At 37.7% G+C, this 17,050-nt stretch overlaps 1 protein-coding gene across 1 annotated transcript; it reads left to right on the top strand.

Moving 5' to 3' along the window:
- The first annotated feature begins 4,069 nt into the window (after positions 1 to 4,069).
- LOC134854041 (phosphorylated adapter RNA export protein-like) lies at positions 4,070 to 17,050 on the top strand. Its single transcript, XM_063870106.1, has 5 exons — positions 4,070 to 4,738; positions 11,596 to 11,870; positions 13,902 to 14,067; positions 15,663 to 15,788; positions 16,426 to 17,050. Exons 1-5 carry the CDS (start codon positions 4,561 to 4,563, stop codon positions 16,863 to 16,865), a joined length of 1,185 nt encoding a protein of 394 aa, XP_063726176.1. The 5' UTR covers positions 4,070 to 4,560; the 3' UTR covers positions 16,866 to 17,050.

The raw sequence follows: 17,050 nt of genomic DNA, 5'->3' as shown, positions 1-17,050 counted from the left end.
TATGATGCCATTTATATTCTGCAGTGAGTCGATATGGCGTGGATAAAAGTGATTTCGTGCATTTTGTAAATTCTGTTCGATGGCACTGTACCATTTTTACGAATGTTACATAGATCCGTTATTTTATCAGTTTGAATATTGTTCAACAACTGTTTTTTTTGTGATCAAGTTGATTTGAGATAGACCCGGGTTAACCGGTTTTCTTATATATCGCTATGATTTAACTATCAAGATTATAAAACATTTTGTCACAAATTTCTGTGAGTTTTCTTCATTTTTATTTTCACATTTTCGTTTTGTGGCTAATTTTTATGGTAACATGTAAGTTGTTTCAAAATTTTGTTGTTTTAGCCAGAATTTTTTGATTCTGGAACTATAGCCTTAGTGTCAGCTCCCTACTTCTAAACTCGTCGCGCGTGTTAATTGCCGGTCTCTTTTTCCTAATGTGCAGCGCCTCTAATGTAAGTAACTTGATGCTGCTGGACGCCTGGTCGATTATTTTCCAATTAAACTCAGACTTACCACGCTCACTACCACACTGCCTTATATGCTGTCCAACTGGGGTATCCTCTTTTCGGTGTTCCTCAATCCTTGTGGTGAGATGTCGGACCGTCTGGCCAACATAGATGGATTTGCACCCACAACATTCAAGTCTGTACACCACTTTTGATTTCAGTTCACTGGAAAAAGAGGATTTTAGAGAGGGCATACAAGTTTTTAATTTCCTTGTCGTGAATATTATCAGCGCATTGGTGATATCGCGCACTTTTTTTTGCTAATATCTGACTGTGATTCCCCCTATATGGTGAATCACTGCCAAGAGCTACCTTGCCTGGTAGCTCTTATTATAACTTGAACAAAGTTCTTGCTAAATTTTTCGAGAAAATTGAGGGCGCAAACATCGAAACCAACTCACTAGATGCGAGAGAAATCTTAGAGAGCACTAATCTTGAGCCCAATGAAAACTTGATATCTCTAGATGTGAAGAGTTTGTACACAAATGTTCCACTGAAAGAAGCGATAGACATAGCTCTGAGAAAACTGTATGAGCAAGATGAACCACCATCAATTTCTAGGAAAACCATGAAGAGACTGTTGAACATGGCAGTTAGTCAAGTCCATTTCAAGTGCAATGAAACATGGTACGTTCAGAGAGATGGTTTGGCAATTGGGGCATCTCTTGCCGTTATTTTAGCAAATCTTTGGCTGAAGCAGTACGAAACTGCACTATCAAGGGATATTCCCGAAATGTTTTTGCCCGAGAAAGATTTTCACGGAAAATGTCCCGAGTGCAAAAAGAAAGTCACGTACAGGTCAAAAGGTGTAGAATGTGAATGCTGTTTGAACTGGTATCACGTGAAATGCGGTGATATATCACATGATGAGTATCGAAATATAAGTGAAACCGTCTGGTACTGCAGAAAATGCATCGCAATAAGGAAGAAAAATAAGTCAGGGCAACAATCTAAATTGTTTCTCCTTTACGCTGATGATATAGTGAGAACAGTGAAGGGTGATCCTGAAAAAGTGCTACAGGCTGCAAACTTACTACATCCAAATTTACAGTTCACAATAGAGACACCGACCACAAACGGAACTTTGGCATTTTTGGATTTACAAATTATTATTGACAAAAGCAGGAAAATTAGCTGTGGGTGGTATCAAAAACCAACAGATACAGGTACCATACTCAATTTTAGAAGCTGCGCCCCCTTCAGTACAAGAGAAGTGTGATTGAAGGAACTGTTCAACGGGTTTTCCGCAGTACGTCGACATGGGAAGAATATGATAAAGCCATGAAAATCAACCGTGAGCAGTGGTGTGATAACCAATATTCTGAAAGTTGGTCGTCGCGGGTTGCATCCCATGCCCTTGAAAAGATCATCAGCGAGGGCAAAAACAAAAAGAACATGGCTGAGAAAAAGAAACCTTGTGATTATAGCAGTGATTCACCACCCATCTTGATGGTCCAATATAGGGGGAATCACAGTCAGACATTAGCAAAAAAAAAAGTGCGCGATATCACCAATGCGCTGATAATATTCACGACGAGGAAATTAAAAACTTGTATGCCCTCTCTAAAATCGTCCTTTTCCAGTGAACTGAAATCAAAAGTGGTGTACAGACTTGAATGTTGTGGGTGCAAATCCATCTATGTTGGCCAGACGGTCCGACATCTCACCACAAGGATTGAGGAACACCGAAAAGAGGATACCCCAAATGGACAGCATATAAGGCAGTGTGGTAGTGAGCGTGGTAAGTCTGAGTTTAATTGGAAAATAATCGACCAGGCGTCCAGCAGCATCAAGTTACTTACATTAGAGGCGCTGCACATTAGGAAAGAGAGACCGGCAATTAACACGCGCGACGAGTTTAGAAGTAGGGAGCTGACACTAAGGCTATAGTTCCAGAATCGAAAAATTCTGGCTAAAACAACAAAATTTTGAAACAACTTACATGTTACCTTAAAAATTAGCCACAAAACGAAAATGTGAAAATAAAAATGAAGAAAAATCTCAGAAATTTGTGACACAATGTTTTAAAATGTTACATAATAGTTGTTACATAAATTCAGTGATATTTGTAAAGTTTTGAATGGTTGAATTTTTAAAATTTTGAAGTAATGATGTGTGTGACACTTTTTATGATCTTTGATCATTTTGTACAGATAGTTTAGAATTTTTAAAACCTGAAGATGCACAAAATGTGCGAAAACGTTTGTTTGAATTTACAATTTTAACGCATTCTCAAAATATCAAGATTATGGCTGTCTCACTTCAGTTCTATATAGCTGTCAATTATCGCTTTGATCAAATTTATCGGACAACGTCCTAATTTATCGGACAACGTCGTAATCTTATCGGACAACGTCCTAAATTTATCGGACAGCGGCCTAAATTTAATGGACATCGTCCTTTCTTACCTCAGTTCTATTTAGCTGTCATTTGTAGCTTCGATAAAATTTATCGGACAACGTCCTAATTTATCGGACAACGTCCTAATTTTATCGGACAACGTCCTAAATTTATCGGACAGCGTCCGTTCTCTTCTCATTTTCATAAAGTTGTCATTTGTAGCTTTTATAAAATATATCTGACAGCGTCCTAATTTAACGTCTTTGTTTTTTTGTTCTTTTTCATTGCAAAATTTCATTCAGATTGCTGCTGAAAGATCTTTTGACAGTTCACATGCAATTTCAAAAATCGGTAGTGATTTCAACTCTTTTTTACTGTCTCAGGGTCAGAATTAATGCAGTTTAAGACGTCCGATAAAGTTTTTAGAAGCTATAATCTTGACAAAAGTAAACCAAGTTTTTGCTCCGGTCTGAAAAGACGTTTTACACAATGCCAAACATATTTTATGATTGTTTTTCACAGACAAAATTGAACAAGACTGCTCGTATCAGGGCGAAGCCCTGAAAGTTCCGACTGCCTTTGAATGTTTATGGAGCAGTAATAAAATAAAAAAATTAAATGAAATAAAATAAAATGAAAAACTTTTTTTCTAAAATTTGAAAATTTCTATGAAAATCATCCCCCCTCCCATATAAAGTACCAAACAATAGATTTCGCTCCTTGCAAGAAATCAATTATGACGAAAAGGCTTCTTTCAACCAATTTGGAACGATTTCTAAAACGGGTTAAATCTCCGCTTACGCGTTGATAGCGCGAAATATATCGCGCGTTAATTTGTCCCAAATTGGTCAAAATGACAAACTTTAAACCCTCATAACTTTACGAAAAATAATCACAGGTGAAATATCTTTTCAAATTTAAGCTCAGGACAACAATAGCTTTCGAATGATGTAAAATAATTCCGTCAAAAATGGCTAGTTGAAAAGTCGAAATTTGTCTGAAGAAAAAAAAACCCCACCCCGAGCACAAATATTCCGTTACTTTCGTATCGAAAGTCGGAACAATAATCTGATCTTGTAAATATTGGTTGATTAAGTCAATCTAGTTCAAGTTGACTTTGATATTTAAATGAAAGAAAGGAAAATACCAATTACCTACATTATGCACCTTTATAGAAAGTGTTTAAAAAAAGAAAATGTTTGTCTACGCATTCTTCTCGCTTCTCTGTTCCAAAGAAAGTAGCGATGGGCGGCTTGTCGTAAGTTTTTGAAATCAATTTTTTCTCATTACAGTCGTTTGGAAAATATGTGAATGCCAGTTTTACGGCATAACAATACTTTCGATGTTTCTGTTTTTTTCCACATGTCTTATAAGAGTCCTAAGAGTAGGAAAATAGCTCGATCGTTCTTACTCTTGTTATGTTTTGAAGTCTGTGAATTTTGTTGCTATTTTTCACAGTTACTTGTTTAAAGCTTTAATTTTGGCTAATGTTTCTGTATCACAAGTGATGCGAAGCTCTGCTTTGCCTCTGTGTCGCAAGTGGTGATTTTACGTCTTTGTCACCTTAAAATTTACTGGAAGTATAAGTTCATAAAAAATGTCTGGCCTTGAAAATGTCAAAAAAAAATACATGTCCGGTGTCGTCATTCTTGTTTAGTACATTTGTTTAAAAGCAGATGTTTGTTTGTATTGTGGGCAATGTAAAATGAGCAGCTACAGAAAAAAAAGCAGTAGCAGCGAAGACGGGGAAGTATCTGGAGAAAATTCAGACCACCAGGATGAAGATATAGTCCCAACGAAAGTATCAAACAAGAAGTTATGGTCTAATGTCATGTTGGACCAGACAGCGGATGATGTTATCGCAGGAGTTAATGCCTTTGAGGGTAAGATTTCCAATTGGTTATTACCAGTATTGCATTTTGTTATTACCCTTGCGATAAGCAAGGGTGTTGCAACCGGGTACGACACTTTTTGCCCGTAAACAACTTGTTCATAAGATTTAGCTGGTGAAAACGTTACATGTTTTTAACTTGCCTCATAAGAAAATGAATGAATTATCTGGCGTAGAGGTAACACATATGCTTGAGACGACAAAGGGTCCGGTCGGGACCTCTTTTTTGCTTCTTCGGGCTATCGACCGTCTTTTTACGGCTTAGTTCTCGTTGCACGGACTCTTTTTCAAGATTCAGCTTTCTTCAAACTTTTTGAATACCTTTAGTGGAAAGTAAGTGTTTCAATTTTTTGCGAAAATTTTGTTGCATATCAAGAAAATTTATGCTTTGTCAATTAATGAGCATGCAACTATTACGCATGCGATTATTATGTTTCCAATTAGCATTGTCGGCTTGTTACCGCTATGAAATTTTTATTTCGACGCAAATTTACCGTTCAGTTTTCTTAATTGGCATGTTATTTTTTTAAAAGAATGATTTTTATTCCACGCAAATTGGTAATTTTTTGAAAGTGTTGGTATATCTAGCTTTTCTCGTCAGTATCACATTTTAACAATTTGTTTTTGACTTAGCGGGTCTGGACTCAATTTCTAGACGGTTGTCGACTCTGTCAGTTTAGTTCTCGACTTGGGTTTTTCGTAATCAAAACCAGCAAACACTGCGTTCAAATTCAATCATGATTTTTTTTCCTATTTTTGTATACTTATAAAATCATCGTGCTGGAAATCCTTTTTTACTCTGCTCCTCTCGACTGTACTGAAATCATTGTTTTTTTTGTGCCGTGATAATCACTAGATCAAAGGAGAAAAAGGCCAAATAACTTATCGTTTTTCTATGGTTTTGTTGTTTTTTTTTCGGCGGGTGCAGAGAAAATCGCACTTCTTAATTTTATTGTGCAAAGCTTAATTTTATTCTTAATTTTTTGTCGATTTTTTTTCTTATGATCAAGCGACTTAATTTGTTAAAACTGAATTAAGATGTCTGTAAAATATATATTTATTGAGGCACGACAAGATACACAACCAGGTATCTGAAATACACATTGAATTCGAAGTTAATACATTAACAATGAACATAAACCTGTACAGAAACAGTTAACAAAAGAATTACACACTGCACTATTTTCTTTTGTTCCTTCTCTTTCGAAAATTATCCAGCCACTTCCTTCATTGAAATGATCAACAACAAGTTAACTTGATTAAGGAATCAATAGTTCATAATTCTTTGGAGGGAACCGCTTTCCATCACACCCAGAAGTTGATCGACAGATGCCGTCTTCTTAGTTAAGCAGTCCGCTAGTTGAAACTGGGTTGGCAACCATTTCACAACCAAGCCTTTCTCATCAACAACCTCTTTGATAGCTGCTATGTCGACACATTATCTTTTCTCGGTCACTCCTTTCGAAGATTTAAGTGAGTCGTGAAGTTGTTTGCGATCATTAAACGCTATCAAACCCATTTCTTCTCGCAAAATTGTACTGATAAGGAAAAACGCGTTATCAACAGCATCCTTGAGCGCCAAAGTTTCGGCTGCCGGTGTGCTCCTAGCAGTGGGCTTCGAGTTCCAGCCAATCAAATGGAACGTGTTATAAACAGTACTGACTGGTCCAGTAACATATCCAGACAGAACCACCGTCTGATAGGTTTGAAACGAGGCGTCAGAAATTACACAGTTTTAATCGACTAAAATCAAGTTTTTCTGAATATAAAAAAGGGCGAAACAGCAGTTTGTTATCTTTTTCGTATAGAACTCGATGAACAAGCTGTTTGCACGAAAACTGAGGCCAGGACGAGTTTGACTACTCAGACATTGGAGTTTGCCTACAACACTTCTGAGCGCTTCAACCTCATGCACGAGCTGTGAAACAATTTCGGAACTGAAGAGTCCCAGTGACAAGAAAATTGTCTACGCGAGGCAAAACAAGACCATCTAGTTTCGATGGTTTTGTGATAGTGGACAAAGAGGGTTCGATATCAGTTTCAAACCGAAATCGCTGAGTACTCGTGAAATTTTCAAAAACAATGCTCCGAAGCGTCTTCGAGCCCGTAAACTGGCTTTTAGTCTCCAAATCAAATTTTTTTCTCCTGATTCTATAGGAGGACGAATATATACGTCTCTGTTTAGAGTAACACTCTGCAGGAATGCAGTTGTGACATCCACACTGATAATTTCCCAGTTAAAGAGCTCAGCAATTGACATAGAAATGCGGATAAAGTACCGTGAAATGACCGACGATTTGGTGCTAAGCGATATTCTTCTTCATAAATCCTCTCGCTTTCGGTACAACAGATCCGTCGGCTAATTTCTTCATGGTGAGAACCCAACGTGTATCGATTGTTTTCTGACGACAATCAACAACCGGTTCCTACACCCCGAGATTAAGCGAGACTTCTAGTTCCGTCTCCTTGATACTGCGTACTTCTGAAACATTCTGTACTTTCATCCAGTCGGCCAACTTTGTCAAAATCTACCCAGCCAACGCTCCATTTGATGTCTTTTGGTGACTCGTAGAGAACGTTGAAGTAATTTTTCCACTTTCTGTTGGTTTTTCCCGCTCGTCCAGCGATTGTCCTCGTAAACTCTGCATTGTGCCCTAATTCGTTGACAGCAGAAATTTTTAATTTAACACTTCATTCAAAAACCCGTGTTTTGTTCTGTTTGTGTTTTGATTCCGTCGCTCTGTTTTTCAGCTGAGGCTAAAACTCCACTTCCTTCGGCAGTCAGCTCACTGGGAGAAGTGTTTACGATTCGAGTCCAGAATCACAGGTTATTTCCATGACCATGCTGTTTTACATTCCGAACGTTGTGCATCAGAGCTCTAGGAATACGCTCGCTGTATTCCGCTTCGATGTAAAACTTCCTAGCATTCCCAATCGACTTTATTCTTGAAGCAACGAACGTAGATGCACTGTTTGACTCCAATGCCGGAATCTTCGAATCCAGCACGCACCCAAACCTAGAATTTGAACCGAAAGCAATCTGAGCGGGTGTGAGACCGTGTACATTGTGCTAATTGCCACGAGTGGCTGCAGATGCGGCTCGTACTGTATCTGCATCAAGCTCGGGGTGTTCTGATCGCACTTTGTTGGAACACTCCGTTAGAACAGAAAAATTTCTCTCACAGATTCCATTACTAAATAGAGAATATGCCGCCGTGGTGAGAGTGTTGAAGTTCAATTTGTCGCAAAAATTGCGGATTAAATCAGTGTCAAATTCTCTTCCGTTATCCGTCAAAATAGATTCTTTTAAAGGTCCAATTAAAGTCACATAGTTCTTGTAAAACGCGCTAACAACGCTTTTCGCTGTCTCATCAGGAATTGTTACAGCTATACAGAACCGAGAAAACTGGCATATCATTTGGAGAAACCATTTGCCGTTTTTCAAGCAGGTCAAATCTAAAGCAACCACTTCATTGATTACTTAACATGTGGGGAAACTCACGATAGGTTTTCTAGCAGAATTCACATGCGCTTGACAGAACTCGCACTTGTACACGCAATGTTCCATTTCCTGTTTGGAAAAACCATACTTAACGAACGTGAGAAGAAGCCTGATTAGGGCAGTTACACTACATTGGCCTAACTGTTTATGCAGTTTAGTCAATTCCACCTCCGTGACAAATTTTTCGCTTTTGGAGTCACAAACGCGGTAGATACCGCATTCGTTTTTCCGCTTGATGTCAACAAAGGCATTAAATAATGGCCTGAAATAGTGGTTCGCAATGACAAACTGCAGCCAAAGTTTTGTGCTGTATCGGTCGCGGTATTCAACTTGAAATTGATCCTTTTTAAAGCTTTCTTGCTGACGAGCAAAGGTAATTGACCGTCTGTTACGTCTGTTTCAACCTTGCACATGCACATAGCTATAAAACACGAAATTTTAACCTGAAACTCAGCAGTTTGTCTTCCCATGTTAGCAAATAAATTTTGTGTATCTGATCCATAGTCTCTGCAGTCAAATCAGCAGGTAGAGTACGAATAAACATATCAAACGAAACCGCTCCACACACACTGCTGGTGCATCCAGTGTCAATGATTTCGTGATTGGCGCATTCTTTCAGCAATCTCGAGCTGGTCGCAAGTGTAATTTTAGCAAGACCGTCTTGTCTGCTATCGGCCAGTAAAGCAAACCTTGCCATCGACTGTGTCGACTTACTCTGACTCCTGAGCCTCCAGAGTTTCTTTTATCACCGATGACGAATTTGTGGAGTAAGCCTACCCCTTTTTCGACTTCCGGCATTATCTTTATCTTGAAGACAATCTGTCGCATGATGGTAAATGGAACCACATGCCATGTACCGGGTAATGTTTCCCTGTCTGCTTCTTCCCGCCGGTCCTCTGTATTGAGGTTTCTTTTCTTCATTCATATCTCCGTTTTTCCCAGTTTCTTTTAGTCGATTTTTCTGCAACAAACGTTTCCTGTTTAACGCTAACATTGTCTTCTGCGGAAGAGTCGCCAATTCCAACGAACATGCAAGTAAAACTTTTTTCACATCACCATACTTAAAAGATGCAACAGTTGACCATAACATTTGCGTGTTAGTCTGTTTTAAATAGGCAATTTCGAGGAGTTTAAGCTCCGGACTTCTTCTGGAAGCTGACGGCCATGACTTTTCAGCTTCGTATACCGCGTCTCGAACTCAATGCGAAAAGTTGACATCGATAAATCACCTCTGCGAAATACTTCAAAACTGTGATATGCCTCGTAAGCACTGCCAATAGTCTCTTTTTTAATATTGGTATCCATGGCACCCAACAACGCGTCCATTCCATTATTACTGTTCAGTTGGTCTGCAGTAAAGGCAATTGCAACTTCTTTGTATTGGCCGGTCAATGACTGCGTAACAGCGAGAGCTTGCTTGTCTTTTGCTAGATCAGTCACTCTTCTCATGCTACCATTTGTTAACATTGAATTAAGATGGCGGTAAAATATATTTTAATTGGGGCACAACGAGATGCACAACCAGGTATCTGAAATACAGAATCAACATGAACGTTAACAATGAACATAAAAATCTAAAGAAACAGTTAATTAAAGAAAAACACAATTAATTTTAAAAGAAAACAAGACTGCTCGTATCAGGGCGAAGCCCTGAATGTTCCGACTGCCTTTTAAGGTTTATTGAGCAGCAGTAATACCTAAAAAAAAATTAAATGAAATAAAATAAAATGAAATTTTTTTTTCTAAAATTTGAAATTTTTTATGAAAATCATCCCCCCACACGCAAAATAAAGTACAAATAGGTAGATTTCGTTCCTTGTAACAAATCAATTATGGCAACTAAGCTTCGTTCAACCAATTTGAAACGATCTCTAAGACGGATTAAATCTCCGCTTACGCGTTAATAGCGCGAATTATATCGCGCGTTAATTGTCCCAAATTGGTCAAAATGGCAATCTTTAAACCCCCATAACTTTACGAAAAATGATCACAGGTGAAATATCTTTTCAAATTTAGGCTCAGGACAACAATAGCTTTTGAATGATATTAAAAAAATCCGTCAAAAATGTCTAGTTAAAAAGTCGAATATTTGTCTGAAGAAAAAAAAACCCACCCCGAGCACAAATATTCCGTTACTTTCGTATCGAAAGTCGGAACAAAAATTGATCGACAAAAATATTTAAGTATAAAATTAAGCCTTGCACAAAAAAATTAAGAAGTTCAATTCTCTGCATCCGCCGTAAAAACCATAGAAAAGCGATTCTTTATTTGGCTTTTTTCTTTGATCTAGTGATTATCACTGCACAAAAAATCAAAATTTCATGATCAAGCGACACAATTAATTTGAAGTCTTTTTTTTGCAGAGGCATGCGGTTTTTCTAAGGCTCTTATTTAGCTTGGTGGTGCAAGAAATAATTGAACAAAAAACCAAGCTGTGCTCGATTTCAACTATTCGTTGTTGATTTTTCAATGTTTACATGCTCTCGTGGTTTTTGTAGGTGTCGCTGATGTTTTTTTTGGACTGGAAGTATGAAAGATTTTATAATTAAAGGACGTTCTCCTTAAATTTCCACACTAATTTCCATTTGCTATGATATCATGGTTGACCTCATCTTCAGTTGAGGTGGGCATGCTGTGAAAGCTTAGGGTTTTCTCGAAATCTCATCAGACCCCTATTGAAAGAGATTTGGGTTTTCTCGAACTCTCATCAGATCCTATTGAAGGACATTTGCGAATTTGTCCCGGATTAAGGCGAGCAAAGTCAGCCATTCCGATGCTCCCTTCTGTGAAGCAAGATCTATTGTAAAAAATATTTGTGACGTAGTTAACTTTTTAATAATGGTGTGTTGCCCTTGGTTACTTTTTCCATAGTCATTTTTTATTAAAGTTAAGTTTTCCTTGATTGTCCGAGTTCTCTCCTTCTCATAGACAAAGTGAAGTGATGACTTAGCGAAATGATGACTTATTTTGTCCCCAAAACGTCTTTTTCCGATTAGGTTGCGTATGAAAGATGGTTTTTTCTTCTGCATTTGTTTTTACATAGGTGTCGAAAATTTGTCTATAAAGGCAACCTAATATATTTTCAACGCTTTTTTGTAGATTTCGAGAACATAAAGAATTGACCTGAGGCTTCAAGGTTACCTGCAGCACTTCCATTATCCTATAAAAAAATTTTGAAAATAAAATTTTAGTGCTGAATTTTATTTTTTTTTTGCGTTGTCGAATATGCCTAATTCGCTAACTGTCTACGCTTCGATTTTTTGAGTGGCCGGAATATTCTGTGCTTCTTGCACAGATACCGAGCATCCGTATTTTTTTGTAACTTTCAAGCTACATTCTAACTGTAGGATCATGCAGCAATAGAGATGTGGAAAGTTATCAACCTAGAAAGCGTAGGCGGAGTGAAACTGACGAGCTGGATGTTGTACTTGATAGTGTAGAAACAAGAAGCGATGTATTTGCTAATTCTGAGCAGATCAATGGAACGACTCAGCCGAATGTAGATGACAGTTTGGGTGCTGGTAAGCGAAGAAAGTGTGTGGTATACGATGATGATTCAACCAATAACGACAATGAGGAAACTTATAGACAACTGGACCAGGAAACAACCGCATCTGATAAGGTAGCTTTTAAGCTTTCGTTTTATTTTTTTAACTTTGAATATATTAATGCTACTGCATGACTTCTTTATGTTTTGCAATGATTATTAGGGTTTCATGTCAATCTACCCTATTCCAAGCTACCCTATGCCATTCTACCCTACACTAATCTAACCGATATTCCAATTTACCCGATGCCAATCTAACCTGTGTTCTTTAAACAGTTTAATTGGTCAGAGACCACTGAGCTGACTATCCCGGGTTAGGGTCGCCGGTTTAAAATAATATGTCGGTTTAAATTTTTTGCCTCTATTTGAGTTAACCATAATGTTCTTTTTTTTTTTTCAGTGAGTTGTTGTTCTCTCGCACTTAATTTTATTTTTCTTGCAGAATTTCCCCCATTTCTCATGTTATTACTTTTGCGATAAGCAAGGGTATTGCAATCGGGTACTAGACTTTTTTCACGTAAATAGCTCTGTTCACAGAATGGGCAATTTTATAGGTAAATTTCAAGACATGCTCAATTTCTTGAAAATTCAAATAAAACTACCTTTTATATTTAGTATATAGGCGGAGTACGTTTTGTGAGGAATTTTTTTATCACATAAATTTCTTTAAAAAATGTTGAATTTTTTTTTCGGATTCGTGGATCTCAGCCTAGTTTCAGTCGGTTCATTTTCCGCTTTTTTTAAATGACATTTTTTTTATTGACCAATTACCAATTTTATTGATCTACTTCACTAAGCATTGATTTTATTGTTATTCTAATTTCTTCATTATAATTGAAAGTTCTGTAGCTTGTCATTTCACCATGTCTGATTTTGAGTAATTTCGTTTTTTTTCTAGTGTTTTTTTTCGATTAAACCCTTTCGGATTGTGTTGTATCGGCTTAGTAGCCTTATATTCTGTAGTTTCAACGGTCAGAATATCTTTGTTCGACAAAATCAAGTTTTATGAAAATGTATTGGATTGGTTTTTTATGTTTTTACTTTTTTGAGACGCGTTCGAATTATTTTTCAGTTTTAGCAAAAATTTTGGTTCTGTGGAAATTTACTCTGCCGATTTTCAAAAACGGCGTATCAATTGACAGACGGTCTATTTCCTGTGTGCCGGCGTACTGCTCTAGTCTCTTCTTACTTCATACTTTTCTATCTACAGCCTTCGAAAAAGTCCGTGAGGGGAATATTTGACCCATTTTTTTTTGGATTATTTTCGTTTTTTGAAAAACTTTTCTCCAAATCTGAGATTTTAAGTTTAATGGATAGTGCGGGTCGTAAGAAGCTCCCCTGCATAAGCGACTGCGCAAAACTTTCTTTTTAAAAATTTGTGGCCCTCTGAATAGTCAAATATTTTATTGTTTATTGAAGAAAATGTTTTCTCGAAAACTACCCTAGCAAATCCGAGATTTTGTGTTCAATCGAAATAACGGGTTAGGATTAGCTCATCTGCATAATCGACGGCGCCCAATTTTTTTTACACAAAATCACCCTCGGAAAAGTCAATAATTCATTTTTTACCGTTTTTTGAAACTATTTGACTTTTCTCGAAAACGATCCTCTCAAATCATGCATTCATTCGAAACTACAGATTATGTGAATCAGTAATGCATAAAGTGCTACGCCTAAATAATTTTACACGAAAAGGTATGATTCGCGGCAAAGTCAGATTTTTGAAATTTTGACCGTTGTTAAGAAACTAGTGACTTTTCTACCCTATCAAATATGAGGTGAAGGCTTCAATCGAAAGAAACGGTTAGGAAGATTCCTATTTTCTAAAAGTTTTTACTCTTCTCACTACTAAAAACTATGGGTTTGGGCAAAGTCTATGGTTTTGGGCAAATTCCAATGGTTTTGGGCAAAGTCCTATGGTTTTGGGCAAAGTCCAATTTTGAAATCACCCGATTCATCCAGCATCCGTATAACAAATTCCAAAAATATCAAACAGCTGCCTCATTTTTTTACATGTTTTGGTATCGCTAGCCATACATAGCTCCGCTTCGTCTATGGGTCTAACTTGCATGTGCTTAAGATTCTAATAACTTATCCGGTGTTTAGATACCCCACGAACTAGACGTAACGTTCGAAGATGTGATCGTAGAGAGCAGTGCATTCCTAGATAGAGCGAAACAGAGACACATGCGACCTCCGAAAGACCCGGAGAAGACTTCGAAACAAGATGTCATTAGATATCTCACATGGCTTTTGAACGAGAAAAACACTGGTCCATTTGTACACTCGTGTCAGAATTACCATCATAATTTCACTTAAGCTGATTAATCAAGGTAGCTTGGACAAGATTCATAACACGCAAAATCTTGCAATGAGAACTGATTAGAATTAAAATACGATATTACTTATTGTTAAGAGTAATGAACGTAGTGAAGACTCTTATATAGGTCGTGGTGTTTTTTTCAGGAATAAGACTTAAAAATAGTAGAGCTTAATTTTGATTTTTTGCAGTTGGACTTCATCATCATTGCCGCCTTATCCCGTTCAAACGGGGTCGGCGGGGCGCCCCTGAATCTTCGAGCGCCAGACTTTGTGGTCGTGTGCGTCGGCTTTGTGGTCGTGTGCGTCGGCTTTGTGGTCGTGTCCTCGTCTTATCATTTCCTCCTTCACATCCTCTATCCAGGTCTTTCTTGACCGTCCTTTGGGTCTTTTTCCAGGAACCTCAAAGGAATACGCTTGTTGGACCAGATTATCGTCTTTTCAAAGCAAGACGTGTCCGAGCCATCGCAGTTAAGCGTTTTCAACACAGTCAATAACGGTCTTCTCATTACCAAGTCGGCTCAAAAGCGAGTCCGATGGAATGATATCTAATAAGGTTACTCCACGCATCATTCTAGCCATGCGCCTTTCCGTTGAAAGCAACCTGCGTTTGTGTTCTAATTTGAGTGTGCAAGTTTCACATGTGTACGTCATTGCTGATCGGACACAAGCACAATAAATGACACTTCTTTGTTTCATGGCGGTCCCCGTTTGCCGAGTAACACGCCACCATTGTTACGGATCGCAAACCATGCTTTCTTGATACGTTCGTAAATAACAATTTCACAGTCTCCAGCAGCATGCAAAGTGTGTCCCAAATAACAAAACTGACTAACACTCTCCAACTCGTCAAAACTGTTACGAGGTGCAAGATCACTTGGGACTGGGGTTTGACATGTATACCACTGAGAGCTCGACTCGCGTGGAGATAAATTTCTAATGCCGTTACAACGTCCATCTACCCATTTTCTGCAAAGAGTGCACATAATCGAGTTTCTGCCAATTGTACTACGACAAACGCCACAAGGATTGACAGTAGCAATGCGGGCAACCCATTGCAGCAATGCGGTTTGACTTGGTTTTTTTTTAAGTTCAGGACATTTCCATTGTTAAAAGGAAGGCAAGTTTACTATCGAACAGCAAAAGTGTAAAGGTCACGAAAAACTTGATCGTGTTCTAGTTTCGAAAGTGGAATTTGATTATCAGATTTTCCAGCGAAATAAAATCTTTACCTATTGATTCAATTTTCTCAAATTGGGTTAGTTTTATCAAAAAAAGTGCCAATCATACATTGCTGTACATATTCAAAGAGCTTAAAGGTCATTTAGTTTTTCTTCGAAATTCAAAAACCAAGTCAGTTTTTTTTCTGTTTCTTAGCGTTCAGTACTCTTTTTCAACTGTCAGTTGGCTATGTTGTAAAACTATTCAATCAATTACGATGTATTAAATGTGCAATAAGTATGTAATAAAATTTGCCTATCTGAGCTATTTTGTAAGCGTTTTTTTTTTGGTTTCTGACGCGAGTTGTATAAATTCGATGAAATACAGAACTACTGGAGCGTCTACTGGACATCAAAACTATCGGATTTGTGTATTATATTGTTGACAGAACTATTACAAAGGAAAAAGAGGGAGGAATTTTGACCAACAGTGGAATTAGAAAACGTCTTCCAGGCAGGGGTGTTAACTAAAATCATGGGAACGTTTGATACATAGCAGGGTCGCGGCAAAATTTTTCAATCATGAAAAAGAATAGTGTATGGTTCTTAAGAGAACAACCGTGATACCCTGTCATCAGCTGATTATTGATTCTCGTTTTTGCGGTGACTCGATATAAATTGGCGCCAAGAACGAAGCTATTTTTTGGTTTCTGCAAAAGAAATTTTTAATTCAATGATGGGATTTATTTTTTACAATAATTTCGGAATGACTCACATTAAGTTAGTGTATACTGATAATAATTTGGTTTTTGGTAATCAGTTCAAATTCGGTCATGATACAATTGCTAGAAAACAGACATTGATCGTTGTTTTTGACCTACAATTCGCACATCAACCCTAAATGTTTTGCCCCGCAGACCAAATGGTATCAGGCTGATACATTTTGCGTGCTTGACAATTCAGTGACGCGAAGCGCTGGCGTGCGCGTAGCGCTCCCACCACCATACAGAAATAATTATGCTTACCGACAAAAAAGGGAGGGGACGAAATATGTGGAAAGATTTAGGGCAAAACATGCCAGGGGGAAATTGTGGCATTGGGCTATTGTCGTAGTAATATTTTAATTAGCACCCCAACTGGCCTATTTGAAGGTGGAGTGTTTATATCTCTTCTCAAGGTGCATCTGAGTCAGTTCGAGCGATTGGTGGTGCTAGACGGAAAATCGCAACTAGCGGCCAAGAATCTATGCGTGCGAAAAAGCTCAAAGAAAAACAGAAAACGAGCGGCCAAATTGAGAAAGAAACAAAACGACAAGAAAAGTTTAGAAGATGCAGAAACACTGAAATGTAATCCTGAAGTGGTAATGGACAATGTCGTCAATAATGTATTACAGTGTGAGTCTGACGAAGAACCGGAAGACGCTGAAAACGAGGCTGCTCTGGAAAAGGAAATAAACATTGAAAAAAGTGAAAATATGGAAAACGGAAATGAATTTAAAAACATCGAAAATGGCGATGAAACTGCTGAGGCAGTTGAAGAGTGCTCGAAAATAGATGACAGCGTGTTAAATGAGAAAGAAGAAGCTAAATAAAATTCAAATGAAATCTAGAAGTAACAATTTCGTTGTGCTCGCTTAGTTTTATAGTTCTAATTTATATCTATCTTCACTCTATTTATTTGAATATCATTTGTTTTCGTTTCCTTGCATCAAGAATGGGTTAAAATTAATAAGTAACAGCTCAGAGACTTCAAGTGGAAGGAAAATCTCATGTAATT

This window comes from Symsagittifera roscoffensis, chromosome 9 (assembly GCF_963678635.1).
Source record: "Symsagittifera roscoffensis chromosome 9, txSymRosc1.1, whole genome shotgun sequence".
In the NCBI taxonomy this organism is placed as follows: domain Eukaryota; kingdom Metazoa; phylum Xenacoelomorpha; order Acoela; family Convolutidae; genus Symsagittifera; species Symsagittifera roscoffensis.
This window is presented reverse-complemented; position numbering and strand designations above follow the sequence as displayed.